Source organism: Myiozetetes cayanensis, unplaced genomic scaffold (assembly GCF_022539395.1).
Source record: "Myiozetetes cayanensis isolate MyiCay16 unplaced genomic scaffold, myiCay2020 scf23, whole genome shotgun sequence".
Taxonomy (NCBI): domain Eukaryota; kingdom Metazoa; phylum Chordata; class Aves; order Passeriformes; family Tyrannidae; genus Myiozetetes; species Myiozetetes cayanensis.
The window spans coordinates 9,426,861-9,446,955 of NW_026087445.1; the positions used below are offsets into that span (position 1 = coordinate 9,426,861).

The 20,095-nt window shown below is 44.6% G+C and overlaps 1 protein-coding gene across 4 annotated transcripts in view; it reads right to left on the reverse strand.

Moving 5' to 3' along the window:
• DENND1A (DENN domain containing 1A) overlaps positions 1 to 20,095 on the reverse strand; it is a 144,879-nt gene that overhangs the window by 24,205 nt on the left and 100,579 nt on the right. For all 4 annotated transcript variants that reach the window (XM_050319891.1, XM_050319888.1, XM_050319889.1 and 1 more), the window contains exons 14-18: positions 8,695 to 8,796; positions 8,115 to 8,202; positions 7,591 to 7,631; positions 6,007 to 6,078; positions 4,949 to 5,005 (exon numbers count right to left, since the gene is read on the reverse strand). In XM_050319891.1, the coding sequence (XP_050175848.1) occupies positions 4,949 to 5,005; positions 6,007 to 6,078; positions 7,591 to 7,631; positions 8,115 to 8,202; positions 8,695 to 8,796 (360 nt within the window). The remainder of the gene's footprint in view (positions 1 to 4,948; positions 5,006 to 6,006; positions 6,079 to 7,590; positions 7,632 to 8,114; positions 8,203 to 8,694; positions 8,797 to 20,095) is intronic.

A 20,095-nucleotide genomic window follows, 5' to 3' on the forward strand; every position in this document is an offset into this window, starting at 1 on the left:
TTCCATTTACCTACTGCACAGAATTAGCCACAGCAGAACAATTACTTGTGGAAGTGGCAAGGAGAGATGGAACTCAGAGCTTAGCCAGCTTTCATTTCAGCTTTGAGCCTGTGTGGACGGAATATGCCTCCAGGAGAGTGTGCACCACCAACTGCTGCCTCACAGAAGGCTTTTGTGTTTGCTTTGACATCAGCCCTCTTCTCCAGAAGTGAGGTGACCCACCAGCCTAGGTTAGAGGACTTGGCAAGTGCAGGCACGGGGTCTGTGACACGGGTTTTGAGCAGGACAAAGGCCTGCAGACACCGGGAATCAGACAAGGAGCAAAGAGTTTGAAAGTGAGTGGAGAAAGAGTCTGCAGCGCAGTGGGCCCCAAAGCTTTACATGTCTGCAACAATGCCAGGGAAACAATGCCGGGTAAACATCGAGAGGAGGCTGCGCAGGCTGGAGCTGGCAGGGCCGACCTAAGGGTGGCTGCTGACACGGCGGGCTTTGATTGCTGACCTCTGGCCCGGCCCCGGCCCGGCTGGCGCAGGTACAATAATGAGCCGTGCGGGCTGATGGCCAATTAGAAACGGTTCCTTTGGACACACACTGACCTAATGTGTTCAGGTCAAATGAAACAAAAAGCTCGATGGACTTTCTAAGGGGCTTTGTCTGCTCCACACAGAAGCTGAGACCCCTCTTTAGATCCAGCTGGTAGAGCAGTGGTTCCCCAACACGAGCATAAGGAATCGTGGGGAATTAACAACTTGCTAAGGTCAAGCTGGAGAGAAAAACTTTTTCCTCCCCCTGCCCTCTGGCTCCACAATGGCACCTTGTCTTTAAAAAGTACAGCAAAGTCCAGGGAATTAGTAACAAAGAGCCCCAAAACAATGCAATGACAAGAAACGTGTCTGTCAAGCTCAAACTGCAGCTCCCAACAAGCCACCAAGGGGTGTGCTCAGTTCTGGACTCACAGAACCTGTGGCAGCGCCACAGACTGCAGTGACATTCCACACAACCTTTATTCGCACATTTCTGTGCCAGTGGAGCCATACCAGACATGTCTCCAGCCCCAGAGCTGCCCTGCAAAGGCACCCAGCCCGCTGCAGGGGGATGTGCCCAGCCCCGCAGAGCCGGAGTGCGGCTCCGACCCAGTACTGAAAACCGGGAATCCCAGGAGCCAGGCAGCTCCAGGGCAGCAAATGGCCAAAAAGTGGAAAAAGGACATTCAAGTCTGCACGTGAGGGGAATGGGAGGAGACAGATGATACAGAGAGATCAGCCCATTAAGCCAGGTCCCCTCAGATGTGTAACGATCCCTGCAAATGCCTGAGCTTTTATTGCTATAGATTGGCTGGACTTCTCTGATGATAACTGCATTTCAAAGCCTATTTCCACTGTGCTTGGTGTACACTCTTTCAAAGAAACCACAGCACATCTCAGTCAAAATGGCTTTTTAAAAAAATTGCTTAATAAAATATGAGAATTAAATGGCTTGATTCTTCTATTTTCCCAACGTCCCCAAAAGGCAAACAAACCAACACAGTCATCAAAGCAAAACCTACTTCACAGAAGTTTGTTTTCTACCTTCGATGAAAACACATCTGAGTTACAGAAACAGTGAAACCTGATATTCAATGCCCAAATAAGTAGCACTAAAATCAGGAAATGTCAAAGCATCTGGCACTTCTACAATTGGAAAGTAAACAACAGTCCTTCAGGCCACTGGCAGACCTGGCATTGGCACCTTACTGGTATAAACCAGCAAGACATTCCTGAATTAGCTTAAGCCATATATGTTATTCAGGATAACAACAAAACCCATGAGATCTCTCCCTCCCAAAAACCGGGAAAAAATGGAAGGTGGTAAGTTACTCACTGCTGGAATAAATTCTCCAGGAATACAAAACCCTAGCAGTGTTCCAGTGACTTTTAATGAAAAGGAAGTGTAATCTAAGGGTATATTAAAACCCAAACCATCTTTTGTCTGAGGAAAGAAGACACTCAACAGATTAGCAGAAAAGGAGAACGACAGTGATCTATCCCACTCCAAAGTGATCTCCAGGACACCTCCATGAGAAGTGCTTCCCCCAGCAACTGTCTGCCCAGCTGAGATCTTCCCTACCTATTCATTTTAAAGGAGAAACTTCAGAGAAGGAGATATTCTGGCTAAATATGCATCAGCAGTTTTTGCAGGGCCCTTTTGCAAACACTGCAGGCTCTAGAAGAGCAAACCCCTTCAAAATGTGGAGAGGCTCTGTCCTTGCGCAGGTTGTTCCACAAAGCTCCCCAGGAGTTGTTTCTACAACACCAGACCGTAGCCAGAGCCACCCAGGGCTCCATAACTAAAATAATGTTGAATACGTTAATGCCAAGTGCCCACCCATTTATACAAATTGTCTTAGCCAGAGCTGTCAGTAAGTTCCATTCTCCTGGCTGAAAGTTGAGGATGGTACCATTCATATTCCTCCTTCTTCCTAATTCTATGCAGTTAAGCTTCAAATGAGCCACTAACGGAGTGACTTGACCACCACGGTCCATTTGTGAGATGGAAAAAGGCAGCCTTTGCCAAAAAAAAAAAAAAAATAAAGGGGGGGAAGAAAAAGAAAAAAGGAAAAAAAAAAAAAAAAGGAAAAAGGAAAAAGAACTGTATCAGATATAAAATAAAGCTACCAGGCTGTATCTATTAACAATTATTTGCTCTCACTCATAAGAATCCTCTGAAAACGATTTCTGTTGCTTTGAAATACTGCACCACAAATGAACAAGGGATGGAAATGGAGCCCCATTCAATCTCCACTATCATATTAAAGAAGGACCTTACACACACCACAGTGACCTCTCAACAGGTCAATCCTGCATTTCTCATTTGCAATTCAAACCCAACATTGGAGCAGACCAAGGGCAAAATGGGCTCTTGATTATATTTAAGAGGTCACCATTGCTATGCAGAGTTGGAGGAAGCAGACCTCCAGCTTTATTGCATTTTTAAATTCTATCTTGTACAGAAGCTGCTCAGATTTGGCAGTGAAAACTGGAAAAGGGATGTTTATATTTGACTTTTCCTTACCAGGGGCCTGCATACTTTCTGTATTAATAATGGAAAATAGTATGTTAAAATGCAGTGGATAGTAAGTTCAGTTTAAAAATAACCTTAGGTTACCCTTAGAAGATGAAAGACTAGCATCCCAAATTTGGCAAAAATGAAGTACTTAATGATGCCAGAATGTCAAACAGTTAACACTTGCACATGCCAGTAAGTAAACACATGAGAAATACCATGTTCTCACATGAAAATTGGGGAGGATGCTTTAACAGACTTGTGCATAATAGACCCCTAATGGAGCAGCACAGACATTTAGATTAAAAATGAGGGTGACCAAAACAATTTCTGCTATTTTTATCTCTTTCAACAGAGCAATCCCTAATTTTAGAGTTACCTTGCTACGTGCATTCACATGGAGAAGAGGACGGGATGGAAGAGGACAGAATAAGGAAGGGAGGGGAGCTGGAGCAGTGTGTGCCAGCTACTCCCAGCAATCTTTTGAGCTCTTGTGAAAGCCTATGCTGAACAATCATGTTTAACCACCTCACTTACAGGAACACCACATAATAAGGAAGGTGAAACAAACCCAGGCCATTTAGCTGTAAATGTTCTGTGTGTTTTTAAAAGGAAGCTCGCTGCTTGACAGACCAGCAGGACAACAACGTTCATAAAACAAAGCACTGACCGAATGAGGCTTTTCTCAGCCTGGCATACAAATGTCACACAACAGCACACAATTCTATTAGCATTTAAAATACAGGAAAAAATCTGGTCATGTTACACAGCTCCAACTGCTCTAGAAATGCACAGGAGAAGGCCAAACATTTTATTATTCATGAAGGTTTTGTCCAGAAACGAAACACATGGAACGACACATAAGAAAAGCATATACAAGAAAACTGCTTCATGTTTCTATTATTTTCAAATTACACCTAAAGTGGCTGCGCAAAATGTAGTGTAATAAAATAAAATGGCATTAAAAGCATCTGAAGCAACTTTCTCTTGCCCCAGGCTCTCCAGCAATCTGCTGGAATATTCAGACCTGCACTGCACACTCAGGTGACCCCTCTGCAGGAGCAGTGCTGCCGTGCTCAGCTGCACTTGTGTCCCTGCCCTGCCATGGGGGGCTCCAAATCTAGAGGAGAAATTCACAGATAGCACAGATTAAAACCCACCCAAACTACTATGCAGCAAATTACACCAAACTGTCGGAATCCTCTCAACAAGTCAGCTGTCTTGTCTCCCCGCAGGACTCTGATAGCTCTGATTCACAGAATAAACAGGGTATCTGCAGTAAACCCAAGGCACAGCTACCCAGCCATTCGTAAGGGGAGTGGCAACTGCTGGCTTAAAAGGAGCAGTCAGGAATTGGATAACACATCCTGCAAACACAACTGAGCATTTTTACAAACAAACAAACAGATTTGGCAAACAACAGTGTCAGTACTTTTTCCTGCAATAATTCCAATTGGAAATGAAGACCAACTCTAATGAACTCCTCCACGTGTGAACTCTGCAGCAGACTCCTGACACACAGGAGCCCCCTTCCCAGCGGCAGACAGACAGGACAGGGCATCTCCTGCCTGGTCCCTGTCAACACCAACAGTTTGGTGTGCCCAAAGCTCAGAGCCCTGGCTGGAGGGAAGAGCTCCCAGCGCCCCAGCACGAGGGACCTCCCCAAACACAACACTCCATTTGCTGGCTTTTGTGGGTTGAAGTCAGAGCCTTAATGTGCTTGAAGACAATTTTTTTTGTGTCTGTGAATATTTATAACTGGGAAAAATCGGGGCCAGCTGGTAATGCATTTTGAAGTGTGCTAACAACACTGTATCAAACAGCTTCCTATTGATCACATCACGCTTTCAGTGGCTCAGGAGTTCAGACGTGGTGCTTATACATTTTGAATAAGAACTTCAAGTACCTTTTGCTTCAAGCGGTTTTTCACTTCTTTTATTCCCATTTTCGCATGATCTTTTGCCTGCATGAAAAATTAATTTAAGTTAAAATCCCCTTCTATTTCCAGTGGTGACCAAGTTTGACTTCAGTTACTAAAAATGGCAATAAACAAACAGAAAGCTAAAAAGACCCCAAACAAACAAACCCCACCACCCCACCTGCAAAAATTTTGTTTTCCTTGTTTTGATGCCACACACATCTTTCATCTTTTTGCATTCCACACCCTCAGTGCTCCCCTCTAAGTACTTTTCTTTGCTATAAGCTTGTATTCCCCAGCACCAGCAGTGAGCCTGCAGACCCTCTCCCTGCAGTGCTCTGGGTGCCAGGCTAGTAGAGCCATTCTCATCCTCCTCATCTTCCTCAGGCTGGAGGAAGGCAGGACAAAACCAAAGCCTGACTGGTTATCTCAGTGATTTATGTAGCATTATTTCCTAAAACTGAGCACGTAAGAAATGCTCAGTTCCTCCATTTGATCTTGCAGAGTGGAGCTGGCAGGCACACATGACAGCACAGCAACACACCAGCTGTTTGTTAACAGCACTGAAAACACTGCCATTGAAAGAACAACTCAGTAAGCTGGAGTCGAAATGAGCAGGTATAAGAAATCTCTAGGGAAAATTAATTGACATTTAGAAAAGATGGAAACAATTTGGAAAATGAGAGGATTCCCTTCTTTCGATGAAGTGCAGGCAGGGAAACCTGAGGTAACAATGATTTCCAACAGAGCAGTGATGAGATGGTAGAGCTGCTTAGCAGAGCACACAGGCACCATTTCCCAGAAAGAGTTCTGTGTAATACATAGAATTTATCATCTATACTTTCAAAAGAAATCACAAGTTTCCATCCTCCTTCGCATTTCAAAGTGACTTTTCCATTTCCATTTGAAATGTAGATGAATGCGTATTTTAAGTAATTTTGTGAGTCCAATAAAAATGCGTGTAAGTGTTGAGTCTCATTTGAAAGGTTAGAACAGAATGGTAATTAGACTCTTATCTCAGTAGTAAGCCAGTACTCAGTACTTACAAACTTATAGACAGTCTTCATGGCAGGGTTGGCCTTGGTCTTTACTGTGTTTAAAATGGCTCCACTTCCTTTCTGTAATTACAGTAGCAGAGAAGGAATGTTATCAGAGCTCTCTGAAGCAAACAGCCATCCAAACCCCACCATTCCTAAACAACAAAGCATTAACTGTGCTTATTAGCAGGGCTGAGCATTCCAGTGGCAAACCCAGAGAAAAGGACACGAGCACAAGCACGCTGAGTGTTTCTCTGGTTTTGCCCAGTTCTGTTCAGCCCTGCAGCTCTCCCAGGAAAGGTATCAGTGTCTCCCAAGAGCCCCTGTCTTACAGCTTGTCTCCCAAACCCGGGGGAGCTCTGGGATTCACTCCCCCTCAGGGGGTCCTGCTCACTCCACTAAAATCCTAAACAAGTTCAAGGCAAAAGTATCCCAACAGACGCCTGGGGCAGGAAATTCCCTTTCAGGAAAGCCTGTACAAGCCATCTGAAGATGTAAGACCTTTTCTGTGTTCCCATTTTCCCTTCCCTCATCCCACAGTCCTGTTTGTCACACACACACTGCCTTTTTAAGATCCAAGTAGTCGATAAAGGGACAAATTGAGGGAAAATGAAACCTAACTACAGTCATAAACACTAATTCTAGAAAAGCTGAATTGCATGTGGTGAATATAATCAAAGTAATGAGCCAGTAATGCATCAGCCAGAATCATCTGTTCGTCTGGCCAGGGTTTTATACCCCTTCCACACACCACTGACTACTCCTGGACAGCCAGACCAAGGAAGGAAACCTTAGCTAATTTTGTATTTTCTACTTGCACTGCAATATTATATTTCCAGAGATCAGGTTTGATTATGTGCAATCAGATGCAAGCAGCTTTAAGATTTACTACCTCTGTTACTTCATGACAATTAATCTTCCACAAAAATTATAAACTGTTGATTTTAATCACATTAATTTTTATATTCACTCTCAGGTACTACCCAATGTTAAAATTACCTGTCATCCTAAGTATTTATATATTTATTATATATTTATATATTTATTTATATACATATATTTATGTATATATATATATGTATATTTACTTACCTCCCTAACCATACAATGGAATTTTTAAACATTACTGCTATAAAATACGTGTAATTCAAAATCATCAAGATTATATGGAGCCCAGCACTTTGTTTAAGGGACACAGTTCCATTCAGAAGCAGGACAGGAGTAGATGGAATGCTGTAACACTCAGTTCTGCCAGAAAAAAAACCCAAAAATCTTTTCTTTTGACTCATACCCATAAACATGAAATATTTTACTTTTCAATACACCACATTTTAGGCACTGAAAGAACCTTTTCACATCCGCCATAACAACTTAATATTCTCTAGAAGTATTTCCACTTTTAATCTGTACACTTGGCACATTTACAATCCAGCACCAAACCAGAGATGCAAAGCCCACCCCAAGCAGTGGTGCCCCAGCTCCACACTTCCCAGCAGTGAGCTTTCTCAAGGGGGTGTCGGTGTGACAGCGTTTGCCCCGAGCTGCACGATGGGCCAACAACAACTGCAGTGCCTGCTGAAATCGTGCTCTTACCCTCACTGTGGAGAGCCACTGGTGGTACAGTTTGTCGCTGCCTGGAGAGAACCACAAACACAAACAAGCAGATGTAACTCTGTGCAACAGGAAACAAGCCCAAAAGGTGAAGTGCTGGCACTGAGTGGTTCTGGGAGCAGGGCCAGAACAGGACAGCCAGACTTCTCTTTCTGGGAGACACAACAACAAAATACCGAGCAGAGATTTACACTTTTCTATTTTCTGTCTTGTCTCAGACATTTGGGAACACCTGGATATTTTAAGATCATAAGAAGTATGAGGTGGCTCTGGTTCCTAAAGCCAAGGGTTTTTCTCCACTGCAAGGACTCTTTTAGCTGTACTTTATTCAAGAGGTAAAGCTGAGGTTTTCTAAGACTGAACAAGCTTTATTCAAACTATAATATGTTATTCTAAGCTCTTGACAGAGGAAAGAACAGCAATGTAAGACACTTCAGGCTGCCAGGATCACGCAGACAGTGGGTGAACAGCGGGGTCCCAAATTGCCTCCAACACCCCTGTCCCACCTGCGTATTCGCCCGCGTTGATCTCCTCCTCGAACACGTCACTGAAGCCCTCCCCGGAGTTCAGCAGGTCCAGACGCCCATCAATGAACTGCAGCAGGTAAAGGAGAGCACAAACACATCAACCACCCCATTCTGCAGCCTTTCAGAAAGACTCTACCCTGCAGTGGCTGCAGTAACCCGGTGTTTACATTGGCTGGGGACTGGGAGTAGAGTGAGAACCCCACCAAAGCTGGGCCGATGTTTCCCAAGGTGTGCCGTGTCCCTACACCCACGTGTGTGGCTGCACAGCCGTGCCCTCAGCTCCCCAGAGCACCCATGCCATGCTTTACACTAATATCTTTCTGTGCCAAGTTTACAGCACATCTTGGGGCGAGGTGTGCTCAGAGCCCTTCAGTGGCAAACCCCACGCGCCTCTTCAAACACAGAGAGCCTCAGCACTGGGTCTGAGAGCAGCCAGCAGGAAAGGACTGAGGGGTGCACTGCATGATTCTCCTGTGGCTGACAGATGAAGGAACATAGAAACAGCCCTCACCCCCCTTGCACTGTTAGAGAATCTCCACCAGGGCAAAGAAGGCAGTACCTGCTTGAAGAGCTGGAGCTGGATGGCGTTCTGGAGGAACTGCCTCATGACAGCCGAGCGGTGCGACACGAACGCCTCTTCACAGAACGTGATGGGCTCCTCCTGCAGAGGGCACAGCACCACACACTGCAACAGCTCTGCCCCAGCCTCTGCCACCCTCTGCCTCCATCCCACCCCCTCCCCTCCCAGGCACAGCTGACTCAGACAGGCCTCCCAAACACCCAGGAACTGGGCTGTGTTTCCAGCTTCCAGCCACAGGACTGGAAAACTGCAATGGTGTATCATCCAAATAAACCACAGTGGCTTAATGCACATACTGCTATAGCTGGTGAAGAACTTTCATCATCCAAAATGGTAATTTTACTTACTGTCCCCAAAATATGACACACAGTCATCTGAATTTTGTTTATTCTGCTGATCTGCCTCAGCAGACCCAGCATGAGTGGGTCAGGAGTGTCCACGCTGTTCTCCCCAGTCCTGAAAGATTCCACTCATATTGAATGAGTGGAATTTCCCTTTTTCACAATCTTGTTGGCAGAAGACAGAAATTGTTTTGCAGCTTTACTTTTACAGGATTTTAATGAGTTATGGTAATGCTGAAATCTGCTGTGCATCTGCCATAAGGGCACCAATTTCCTCCACACATCTACAAATACATAACAGAGCAAGCAAATATATTTATTGAATTCAAAATAAGAAAGTAACAAAGAATGACTAAATTATACTGATGTATAATTAATATGGAGGCTTTTTCATACTCAGACTAAAATACATTTGGACTCTTCATCTGTTGAACATTCAAAATTGACATTAGATAGGAAGAAACCTTAAAGCACCCCCTTCAAAAGGGTGGTATCATTCAATTTCTGAAAGCTTTAAATTAGCAATCTCATTTACCACTGGCTGTGTAAAGTCAGGACAACAAGGCCACTAAAATGCCTGAAGAAAAGAGTTAGGGTTGCAAGTTCCTAAGCCCAGGATAGGGCTCATTCAAAGAGGGAAGAAATCACTCTTTCAGGAGAGTGTCTGTCACCTTTCCTTGGGCCACTGCATTTCCATGGATTTGGAAAAGAAAGCAAGACTCTTGTGTGGTAACTACAGTTTCAAGGTAATTAATTTAAAAGCCAATAACCTGTCTTTGATTTACTCTAGTAGGTATTTACAGGGAAAACCAAAATCACTACATTCTTCCCAGGTAAAAAGCATGAACGTGAAAAAACCAAATTTTTTTTCTTCCCTATGGCTTTGTTCTCGTCAGAATAAGGAATCATAAGATACATCATTTCAAAGTATACAAATAAAAGATGTTTAGAAAAACAGGTCTGGCTGGGCCATGCCTGGTGTAGAAGACACTGGTGATGTGTCCATGACACACTGACTGCAGCCAACAAAGATTCTGGCTCCAAAACCAAGGTGTGCACTCTCTGAAAGGTTTCAGTGCAGTTAAATGACTAACAGGGGACATCTGCTTGACCAGTGTGAAAAAGGCTTACCCATCAAACACAGCTACCAGAATGTAACAAAGGATCCCTGAAAAGTATTTTATCCATGTCAGAGATAGAAAGAGCTGGGAGGAATGGGTGAAGTCCACCCAAGAAGTTCATCCAAGGAAGGTTTAGCTGTCATTTAATCCCCATTTACAAAGCACTTAACAGGAAACAAGCAACCCTTCCTATCACCTGCAAGGATCATCCCAGGCTGCTCCCATGGCCAGGGCAGAGCGTGGACACTGGGAAGCTGCCCTGCCCCTGCCCCCCAGCACAACCCCCAGTGTGCCCCGCTGAGCCGGGCTCTGTTCTGTCACACCCCCACAGCAGCTGGGGCACCATTACAGTGCTAACACCCTGCCTTCCCAAAGTACTAATGATTGAGTTTCTTCATTAGCTTGATTAGACCTTTTGACTTCTTGAGAGACAATTGAGGCTCAACTGCTGCGAGGTGACAGGAGAAACTTTAATCCTGGAGGTCAAGCGTGAGCTCTGCAGCTCAGGATGCATTAGAGCCTCCCAGCCTGGCTGACCTCCCCGAGCTGCACACGCTGCTCCAGCCCCTGCACCGCAGCAGCACAGCCTGCACAACAGACAGATTTAGTCAGGGAACTGTAAATTAGAGAGCTAATCAGCTCTGCTTTTACCGGCAAATGACATTACACACGAGGGGACGCATGTGCAACTGCAGATGTGTTGTGGAATTACTGGTCTTGCTCACATGTAAAACAATTAAAATAACTTGTTCTGATAAACCCATCAACTCCTAAACTTGTTGGTTCTAACAATTAGAATTTAGGCCTTGATTCATCAACACTTTAAATGTCCATTAATCCCCTTTCCAACTGTAAATGCCGAACAGAGGCTAAAACGTGGCACTGCAAAGCCTCCAAATGTGTGCACAGGACAACTTGATGGGGAATCTGATTTGATCTGTGATGTACTATTACAGACCATTCAAGCAGATTCCAAGATTGGATCACAAAATTATTCTTAATACACAAATTTACACATTTAATCTGCCATTTTAACACAAGAGAAGTATGTTTAAATATAAGACTAAGATTTAAGACTCCCAGATGCATTGAAAAAAATAGGTGTCTTTTTTATGCCTTTGCAAATCTCCCTTTATATGAATATTTTATATTCATCTGGCATAATGAAGTTCATCAGGGCACTGCTGCTATCTCATGACCCCTTAAAGAGCTGAGAAGTTCCAGCCCACATCTGATCTCTTGCCAGACCTATTTTTAAATTGGAATTGTGTCACATTCTAAAATAATGTTTAAGACTACTTAAGACAGCAAGTGGAAAACAAAAGGAGTCTAGGACTTATTTCAGACTGTTCTGGAGTTTCAGGAAACCTGCTGTTACATTTTAAGAAGCCACAATGCAAATTGAAAGAAAAAACCCGATTTTGATTAAGTCCACTGTGAAAAACTTCACCGTAATCCCTCATCTTTCAAGGAAATCACTTTTCCTCAGCTCACTGGTTATGGCAGGAACTTTCAGAGTGAATATAAAGGATTAAAATATGTGGGACAGAAGACAGCTCTGATGAGAGAAGGCCATGGAGAAGGGACAGAGGCAAACACAAGGATGGTTCTGGAAAGAGGCAGGAGCCAAGGCATCCCATGGGAATGTGACTGCTCCCACTCCCAGGGTGTGCAGCGGATAACGGTGCTGGGGGGGCACTGGGAGGGCTGCAGAGAACAGCCAGGTACCAGGGACAGGGGGAGTGACAGCGCAAACGAGGTCAGCAGGGAGAGCCCCTCATACAAGCAAAGGTTTCACAAAACCTGATTATATGGGAAAAAACCCAATGAAAAAATCACCAACCCCAACAACCCAAACCTGAGGACTTTGTTTAGACAACCCTAAAAGTTGTGCCGTGGAAGAGAGGGATGATCTCTGTGCAGCACCAGGGGCAGCCTGTGGTGCAGGGTAATGAATTTTGAGCTGCTGTGTGCATGCCTTCGTACACGTAGGTGCTCCTTCAAAGCCTCTCTAATAAACACACAAACCATTAGAGCTGCTCTGAAAATCAGCCACGGAATCAAAAGATGTGGGTGGAATTTAAAGGGGCAGAAGAAGATGCCAATGTGGCAGGGTACAAGCTGCAAGTCCAGTGTCACTGTACCACACAGCAACCCCAAAGATCCAGCAAACCCAGGGGTGCAAGGGGTCCTTGGAGCACTGCATTATTACCACCTGGGGGTGCAAATGACCATGTCCTGTACTCAGAGCGGTTAATGACAAAGGAAGGCCTGAAGGATGTTCTAGGACTCATCACCCTTAATTCCATCCAGACTTACAAGGAAACCAAGACAGCAGGATGACCTCACTACCTGGATACATGGTGTCAGTCAGGCACACCAGCAACCAAAGGCACTGCCCCACAGGCCTCTCCAGAACTGGGACTGCAGCGTCACGGGAGGATTAGCTCATCCCAGCCGAAGGAGGACCACCAGCCAGCCAGCAGGATTCCACAGAGGAAACCTGAAATTGGTGGCAGCCACCTGATGGGACAGTGGCTCATCCTGCTGGCAATTGTGACAACAAATAACCAGCCCAGGTGTTCAGCACGAAGAGCCCTCTGCACCCCCTCAGCCACAATGCAATCCACAACCCTCTGCGTTCAGCAAATGACACCAGAGCTTTATTAGCTTCTCAAGATGCTGCTCAGGAACAAAGAAATCATGTGCTCAGAGATTGGGTCACACATCTTCTACAGCAAATGCATTCAGGCTCTGCTCAAAAAGACACTGCCAGTTCTGATAAATCATTACTGCCAATGTAATCTTAAAAAGCATTTCAAACCCTGCACACTGCACTGCCCAAACACTCCCTGTCTCACCTAAGTGCCCATTTCCATCCCAGCCCAATTTCAGGCAGTTTTTCCTGTTCCTCACCACAATACACAGCCTCTGGCAGAGACACAGCAAGAGGGAATATCCCTATACACAGAACCCAAAAAATGGGCCATTTCTCTGAATTCTCCACCCTTGCAGTTGCTGGAGAGTTGGAATTTCTAAACAGCTGTCATTCCCCACATGTGATCTGGTATCAGGTGATCCTGTAAGAAGTTGTAAGAATATCACTGAAGGAGAACCAAAAGGGAGGAGGATGGCTGTGTCAGTGGAATCCCTGATGCCAATCACACCAATCACATCCACATCCCTTCCAAATGTCCTATCAAAAACACATTCCTGACCAACCCCCAAAGAAAGCCAAGTGTCCCCAGCAAGGCCACAGATCTGTTCCTACAGCACTGAGGAGATCATCAACATTTATCAGCAGGCTGCCAATGAGGACGAAGCAATTTAAACACACAACTCAATTTTAAACGTGAAATTATGACATGCAGCTATTCAGACTTCATCAGAACCTTTTTAACACTGTAATTAGAATTCTGTGGCCTCTGCTCCTTTCAGAACTCTAGCAATACAGGTATTATTCTAATGCAATGCACCATTAAGTTGTAATCAATTCCACAACATCCAAAAATCCTTCAGACCAAAAGAATTCAGGTGTATTAAAAGTACAACTAAACTTCTGCAGAAAAAAATGCAGAATAAAATTTATTTGCATTAAAACATTGTAAGAAAACCAGCTCAGATACTGATAGATTCAGTGAGGGTTCAACACCACCTGTTTACACATGAGAATATCCAACACCACTACAGAATCTGATCAAATTTGGACAAAAGCGACTTCAAATGAAAGATGAAACTGCAAAAAACGTGTAACTGGAAAGAACTTACACCACACAGCCATGGCTTTGCTTCTCCTTTCAAACCCTGTTAGTTTATCAGGACACCTGACATTTTCATGTCACACCAAGGAAAATGACACACACTCACATTCACCAGTAATGAAGGTACTTCACTGTAATGGAGCCAGGCAGCTTTCCAAGTGTTTCTGTGGCTCATTCCAGCCACTGCCTGCCCTGATTTCCTCCCCTACACCAGCCAGGCGCTTCCTATCCCTAAGCAACTGCTACAGCCTCGTAGATGGAACTTGAGCAACAAGCCTGGCACATGAAGTGCAAAGGAGCCAGCAAGAAAGAGCTTGGGGGAAAGAGAAAAAAAATCACCATTTCACAGATCAAGAATAGAGGCATGAAAATAATAAGTAACTTGTACACGGTCACAAAAGTCTCTGGCAGAGCCAGGGAAAAGAACCGAAATTTCTTTAATCCCTGCTCAGTCCCTTAAATACAAGGCTATTCTTCCTCTTCCTACTTGATATTGTGTCAATGCAGGAGTGTAGGTGTTGAAAGACTAACAAAAGAAAAGTAATAGTATGGTATTATGAGCTGAGAAACCTAATCTTTATCAGATACAGCAAATCTCTATGATGCTGCCTGCACTGGGAACTCTCTCTTTGTCCTGAATATGCTTTAAATTACTGGTATAATGTGTACTGGATATTGTTCCACTCTTATATTTATTCCACAAAAGCCCCTGTGGCCCGCATGCGATGTTATCATTAGCTGGCGAGGTAATTTGAGGCTGGCTCTGCAATCACCGGCGAGCAGCGCTGGCGGCGAGGCCGCGCCGTGCGCATGCAGAGCAGCTGCCGAGCCAGGGGCCCTTTCTGCTCAGCTATTGTGGAGCACGAGTGCCAGCACAGAGCTGCAGAGAAATTACAGGGCACTTCCTTAGAGGAGTTATTCTGGGCTACGACAAAACACCAAAGTGTGCTCGCAAAAACAATCTGCACCTACTGCTGGTTCTGCTTCATTTATTAAAACTTGATAGAATCAAAACTATTTTGTTAAAATAGGAGAAAAAAATTCTGCAAAAGTGATGAGTCACTGGCCAAGATTTATGAATGACCGATATGCCTGAAGATCACAAATCCTCATACTTTGCTTCCTTTTGATTTCTTAGGTACATGTAAAAAGCCCAAACACCCAAATCAGTTTTAACTTCACTAAAGCAATCTGAGAGAAGCTTTAGTTGTGGCTGTTCACCACACAGGTGAGGCTGTAAATCTGTCACTAGACTCCAAGACATGCCACAGCACCCATCCCTGGGGACAACTGGACCTGCCACTGCAGGGACACTGGTCTTGTACTGCCCGTGCCAGAGCATCAGTCTGGCCTGTGTCTGCCAAGCCACTTCTGGGAGAGAGCTGAGCCAGCAGGTCCACAACACCCTGGGTGCTTCTCCTCAGGATGGACAAAAGCAAGGGCAAGCATTTCCCTTTTGAAATGAATGAGACCTCTTCTCTCTCCTTTTACCATTTTTTCACTCTTTGTCAGGAAGAGGCACAGATGATGAGGTTCTCTCCTACAACACCTCACACCTTGCAGTTTTTATTCAAATCTTTTAAGAAATAAAGATAGCAACCCTGCCTCTGAGAGCCTGGGAACGCTGGGTCTCCCAAACATTCAGTGCAAGATCTGTGATCTGCCCCAGCCCCCAGTGCCTCCCTGGCACCTCCATGAACAGAAAGCTGCCTGCAGTGTGAGGATGGAAAGAGAATCAGATTCTTCCTTTCCCCTCTTGCCCCACAGGTTTTGCTCAATGAAGGATGAGGGAGCTGAGGGTAGTTGTGCATTCCTGCAAACCCTGACACATAAGAATTGTTAATGATGATGTCTCTTATTGTGGTGACCTCACAGCTTTGAGACCCTATTTTCAGTTTCTTTATAATTTTCAGCTGCACAAATATGTGTTTTCTGCTCCAAGCCCTTTTCAGCTCGAAGGCTTCAGTTCACGTTAGCTCAGCATCCTGCCACGAGCACCTTCAAGGGGGACAGAGCTGACCAAAATTCACCAAATCAGCTAAGCAACAGTGAAATACAAGTTACTGAATTTCAACAAGTTTAAACTCTAGAATGGAGTAAACAATGACCAATAATTGCTCCAGCTCAGAATCACCCTGAACACTTCATTAGCTCAGTTAGTGCCTGCTCCATTGATTACTACAAGTAATTTTTCCATGTTTCCATTTTTGCAGCACAAATTGACGTTGTCCCAAATGCAGGAGCTGCTCATTTAAAGAATGAAACTTGCCTAACAGTGTTCCTAGTTCTGCTAACGCAATGTTTGACATTCAATAGCAATTTAAACCCATTTTTCAGGATTAAACAAAATACTCAGAGACTTTTTGCAACGTTTTCGTCACATACAACCCCCCACACTCACACCCAACTCTATTAAGAGTTGAATTTTCCCCTGCTTATCTTTCCACCCTACAGAAATACTGTCAAAGCTTCAAGGCAGTTGCTGAGGTGCTCAAGGGTTAACGCTGCCCTGTGGTCACTGCAATAAGCAGAGTTTTGGGTAAGCAGTCTTGCTGTCAGAGACACAACTGCAGGTGTGGGCAATAATTAAAGGTTTCAGCACATCTACCTGGGTGAAGTATTTTTGCCTCCTATTCCGAGGAGGAAGCCCTCTCTGTGGAGAGCAGAAGAGCTCATTAATGAGGCTAATTAGGTGTAAAGGGGGTAGAGTCTGGCATCAGCTGCAGCTTATAGAAGCTAATCATTAAGCCCTGTAATCTCTACCCCAGAACAGCAGATGATCATGTTCCTAGGTGACTGATGTTGCTAAGAAAATTTCCAGCACCTGAGTACCTGACCAAATACTTTTTGGGGAGGCTAAAACTTCCCTTAACCCTCCACGTGCCAGACAGCCCAGTCACATCCTTTCCTCACTCATCAATTTTCTAACTGTGGGTATCCAATGAGATCAGAACGTGGCACGAGGCCTATAACGTGATTTATTTTAGAATTGAATAATAATAATAATCAGGGCCATCAATAAGGCCTGCAAAGGAAGGGCAGGAAATAAGGGCTGGTGGAGCAACATGCAGGAATAACACAGACAGGAGCAGTAATGCTTGGAAAAGAGTGACCACATACACCTCCTGAAGGTTGGTGAGTTCTCAGTGTAATTTCTTTGCATAAAGTAGTGAGGGTAGTTACAATACCACAGGGATGAAAGCCTTGTTAATAAATATGTAAAATAAGGATTTCATTGTACTCAACCTAATTTGAAATGAGAAAAAGGACATAATTTCCATGGAGAGAGAATACATGGAAGCAGAGCTCAATCTGGAACTTGTTTTGTAAAATGAATTGCAAGAATAGCAAACTATTGCAGCACCTCAATGGGAACGTTTGAGTTGATCAGGCAGAACAGACTTTACTGGCAAATTGCTACTGTCCTTTTATTTCCTCCCACTAAGCAGCAGACATGAATCAAAAATGTTGAGAATCAGTCCAAATTCACCCTGCTACCTGTAGACTCGGAGACAGATCAAATAACATGATCTGCTCAGAGGTGGCACTGGCTCTTGCTGCAATCCAGGACATGGATGCACCCACCAGACAAGCCACACTGGACTCCTCTTACCATCAACAGAACACACACCTCCAACAATAACTAGCACCTTATCTTACAATGCACAGGTTAGTCCAGTTGGATGATAAAACTGCTTTGTAGCCAGCACTACTCTATATTAATAATCCTGCAGATAAATAATGAAACCAAACGCTGTTGGGTAACAGGGGTTTGAACAAAGCCCTGACTGAGCCCTTCCCCAGCACTGAGCACCCTGTGCTTCAGCTTCCCCTGCTCTGGAGTGACACCAGCACACAAGTGCTCAGTGCCAAAGGGGTGTTTGTGCCAGACAAACCCAAACCCAGGCCTCTCCTGGGTATCTCTCCAACTGCCCCCAAACCAACACAAGCTTCCTCAGCATCACCTGGTCGAGTGCTTGGCAGGATCCCCTGCACAGAACAGCTCCTTGCTTATTTTGAACCTTTGCTGTTGCAAAGCCCACTTGGTTGCCTGTGGTTTGTTATGCTGGAAGAGGCAATAAGGGGTCATTCCTGATCCTCCCCCTTCAAACCATCAGGTAGAGCCTTCCTGTAACTAATGCCACAGAATGGACTGACATTCCCATTACCTTTGACACTCCATAACCAGACTGGACATCTTCTGGGGGAAATGTGCCGTGCCTGTCAGCAGGGTAAGTGTGGTCAGCAGCTGGGGTAGGTACACACAAGTGTCTGAATTAACAGAGGGAAGGGCAAACCAGAACTGTATCACATCTCCATCAGTGGTAACCACCGTTGACTCCCCAGAGTCCAACTCCTCACCACGATCATGCATGCCCCATGGTCTGCAGAGCCAGGACAGGCTGTCCAAGGAGTGATGCCACCCTGTGAGCGCTGTGTGCCTGTTCTGAGCCGTGCTCCATTGTTCCTTGGCCATGTACACCCTTCATTTCAGTAATTAGCTGTCAGCACGGCCCGACAGCAACCTGGGGTTGTCTGCTCAAATCATATTAATGAAATGCAACCCACTAAATGTCCTGCTGCACATCTGTAATTGTGGTACACGGGGAGGCTGGGCACGGGGGCAAACTGCAGCTCCTCAACGGGGCACTGTGGTCAAGCACATTAATCCGTTATTTCTTAGGGATTTGACAACCAATTAATTCTACAGGGCTTCCTATACAGCAGTAATGATCCACCACCCAACAGGAAAAGCTGTGCCCAGCATTTGTGAACACAACACCCCTGGAGGCAGAGACACAAGAACTGCAGGTTGCAGCCTTGCAAAAGTCCTTCCTGTATTTGAAGATTCAACATCTGAATGTTGAAACCTAACTGCAGAACACCACACCACACCAAGCAGAAGGAAAATCAAATAAGCCCCAAGATCCTTGTCACATATGTAAGGGTTTGAACTGATGTTCCTGAACAATGCAAAATGCAACTGAGACTCCTGATTGCAAACCAATCCTTGTCAGTCAAGCCACTGCACCCTTTGCTGTCTCACGTTCTCCAGCACCAAAGGCTGTTTCAAAGAACAGAGCCTGGACAAGATAAGAAACAAGAAAAACACCTAATGGAATATCCTGTGGGTGTATATATATATATATATACATTCTTTGGAAAACTTTCCCATCAGTTCTGACTGCAAAATTGCTATTAAGGTTTAATTAAAATTGAGCACAATAAGCTATGACAAGATAATGGCTGGGAAACGTGGCTTTAGGGCAGAGCGAGGATATCGGGAACTCTGGCTGCATGATGCGTTATTTTTGGTTACATTTGGCAACTATTGAGGTTTCTGAAACACAATTATAATGATCTACAGAAATTCACAGAAGAGAAAAGAACAGCACTGCATCTCAGTTACCTCAGGATCTGGAACATATGCCAAACAAGTAACAGATTTTTAGGGCCCCAGTACCATTTAGTCCTTCATATTTCATTCATGTTCACACCCACACCAAAGAACACTCTTTTTCAACTAAAAAGCCTCTGCAAGCCCCTCCTAAAAAATTCAATATTTTGTTACTTATCCATAAATAAAATTATTTATTTCTTCCCACTGGTAGAAATTCTTTGACTATCATTTACCTCCATAGCTGAAGGCAATGATCACACAGGCCTGAAGCAGAGTGGGGAAAAGCCCTGGGAATGACCCAGACTGAGGGAAATCAATGGCCCTTTGGTGGAGAAAGCTTCTTTGCTCATTCTGAGAGAGCTGGACTGCGATTTACTCAACATGTAAAGGAGAACAAGGGACATTTGGAGGAGAGCACGTGCTCCAGCATTAGCTTAAAATCCCCAAATGAGGGGCACAACATGAGTATGTTCTTACATTTTCCATCAGTCCAGCAGTTGTCCCTGGGCTTCGGGAGCCACTGCCCCAAAACAACACAGATTCAGAGCTGCAGAGATGCCTTTGGGGACAGTATTTACAAACTTCTCCCAACTGAACATTTGACCTCCAGCGTGAACTTCCTGGATAAGTTCCATATAAAATGTAACATACAAAATGTTACATATAAATAACACATAATGTTACACATAAAATGTTATTACGTGTAATAAGGAAGCACCTTTAGATAAAAGTGTTCTTTATTTGCCATATATTCTT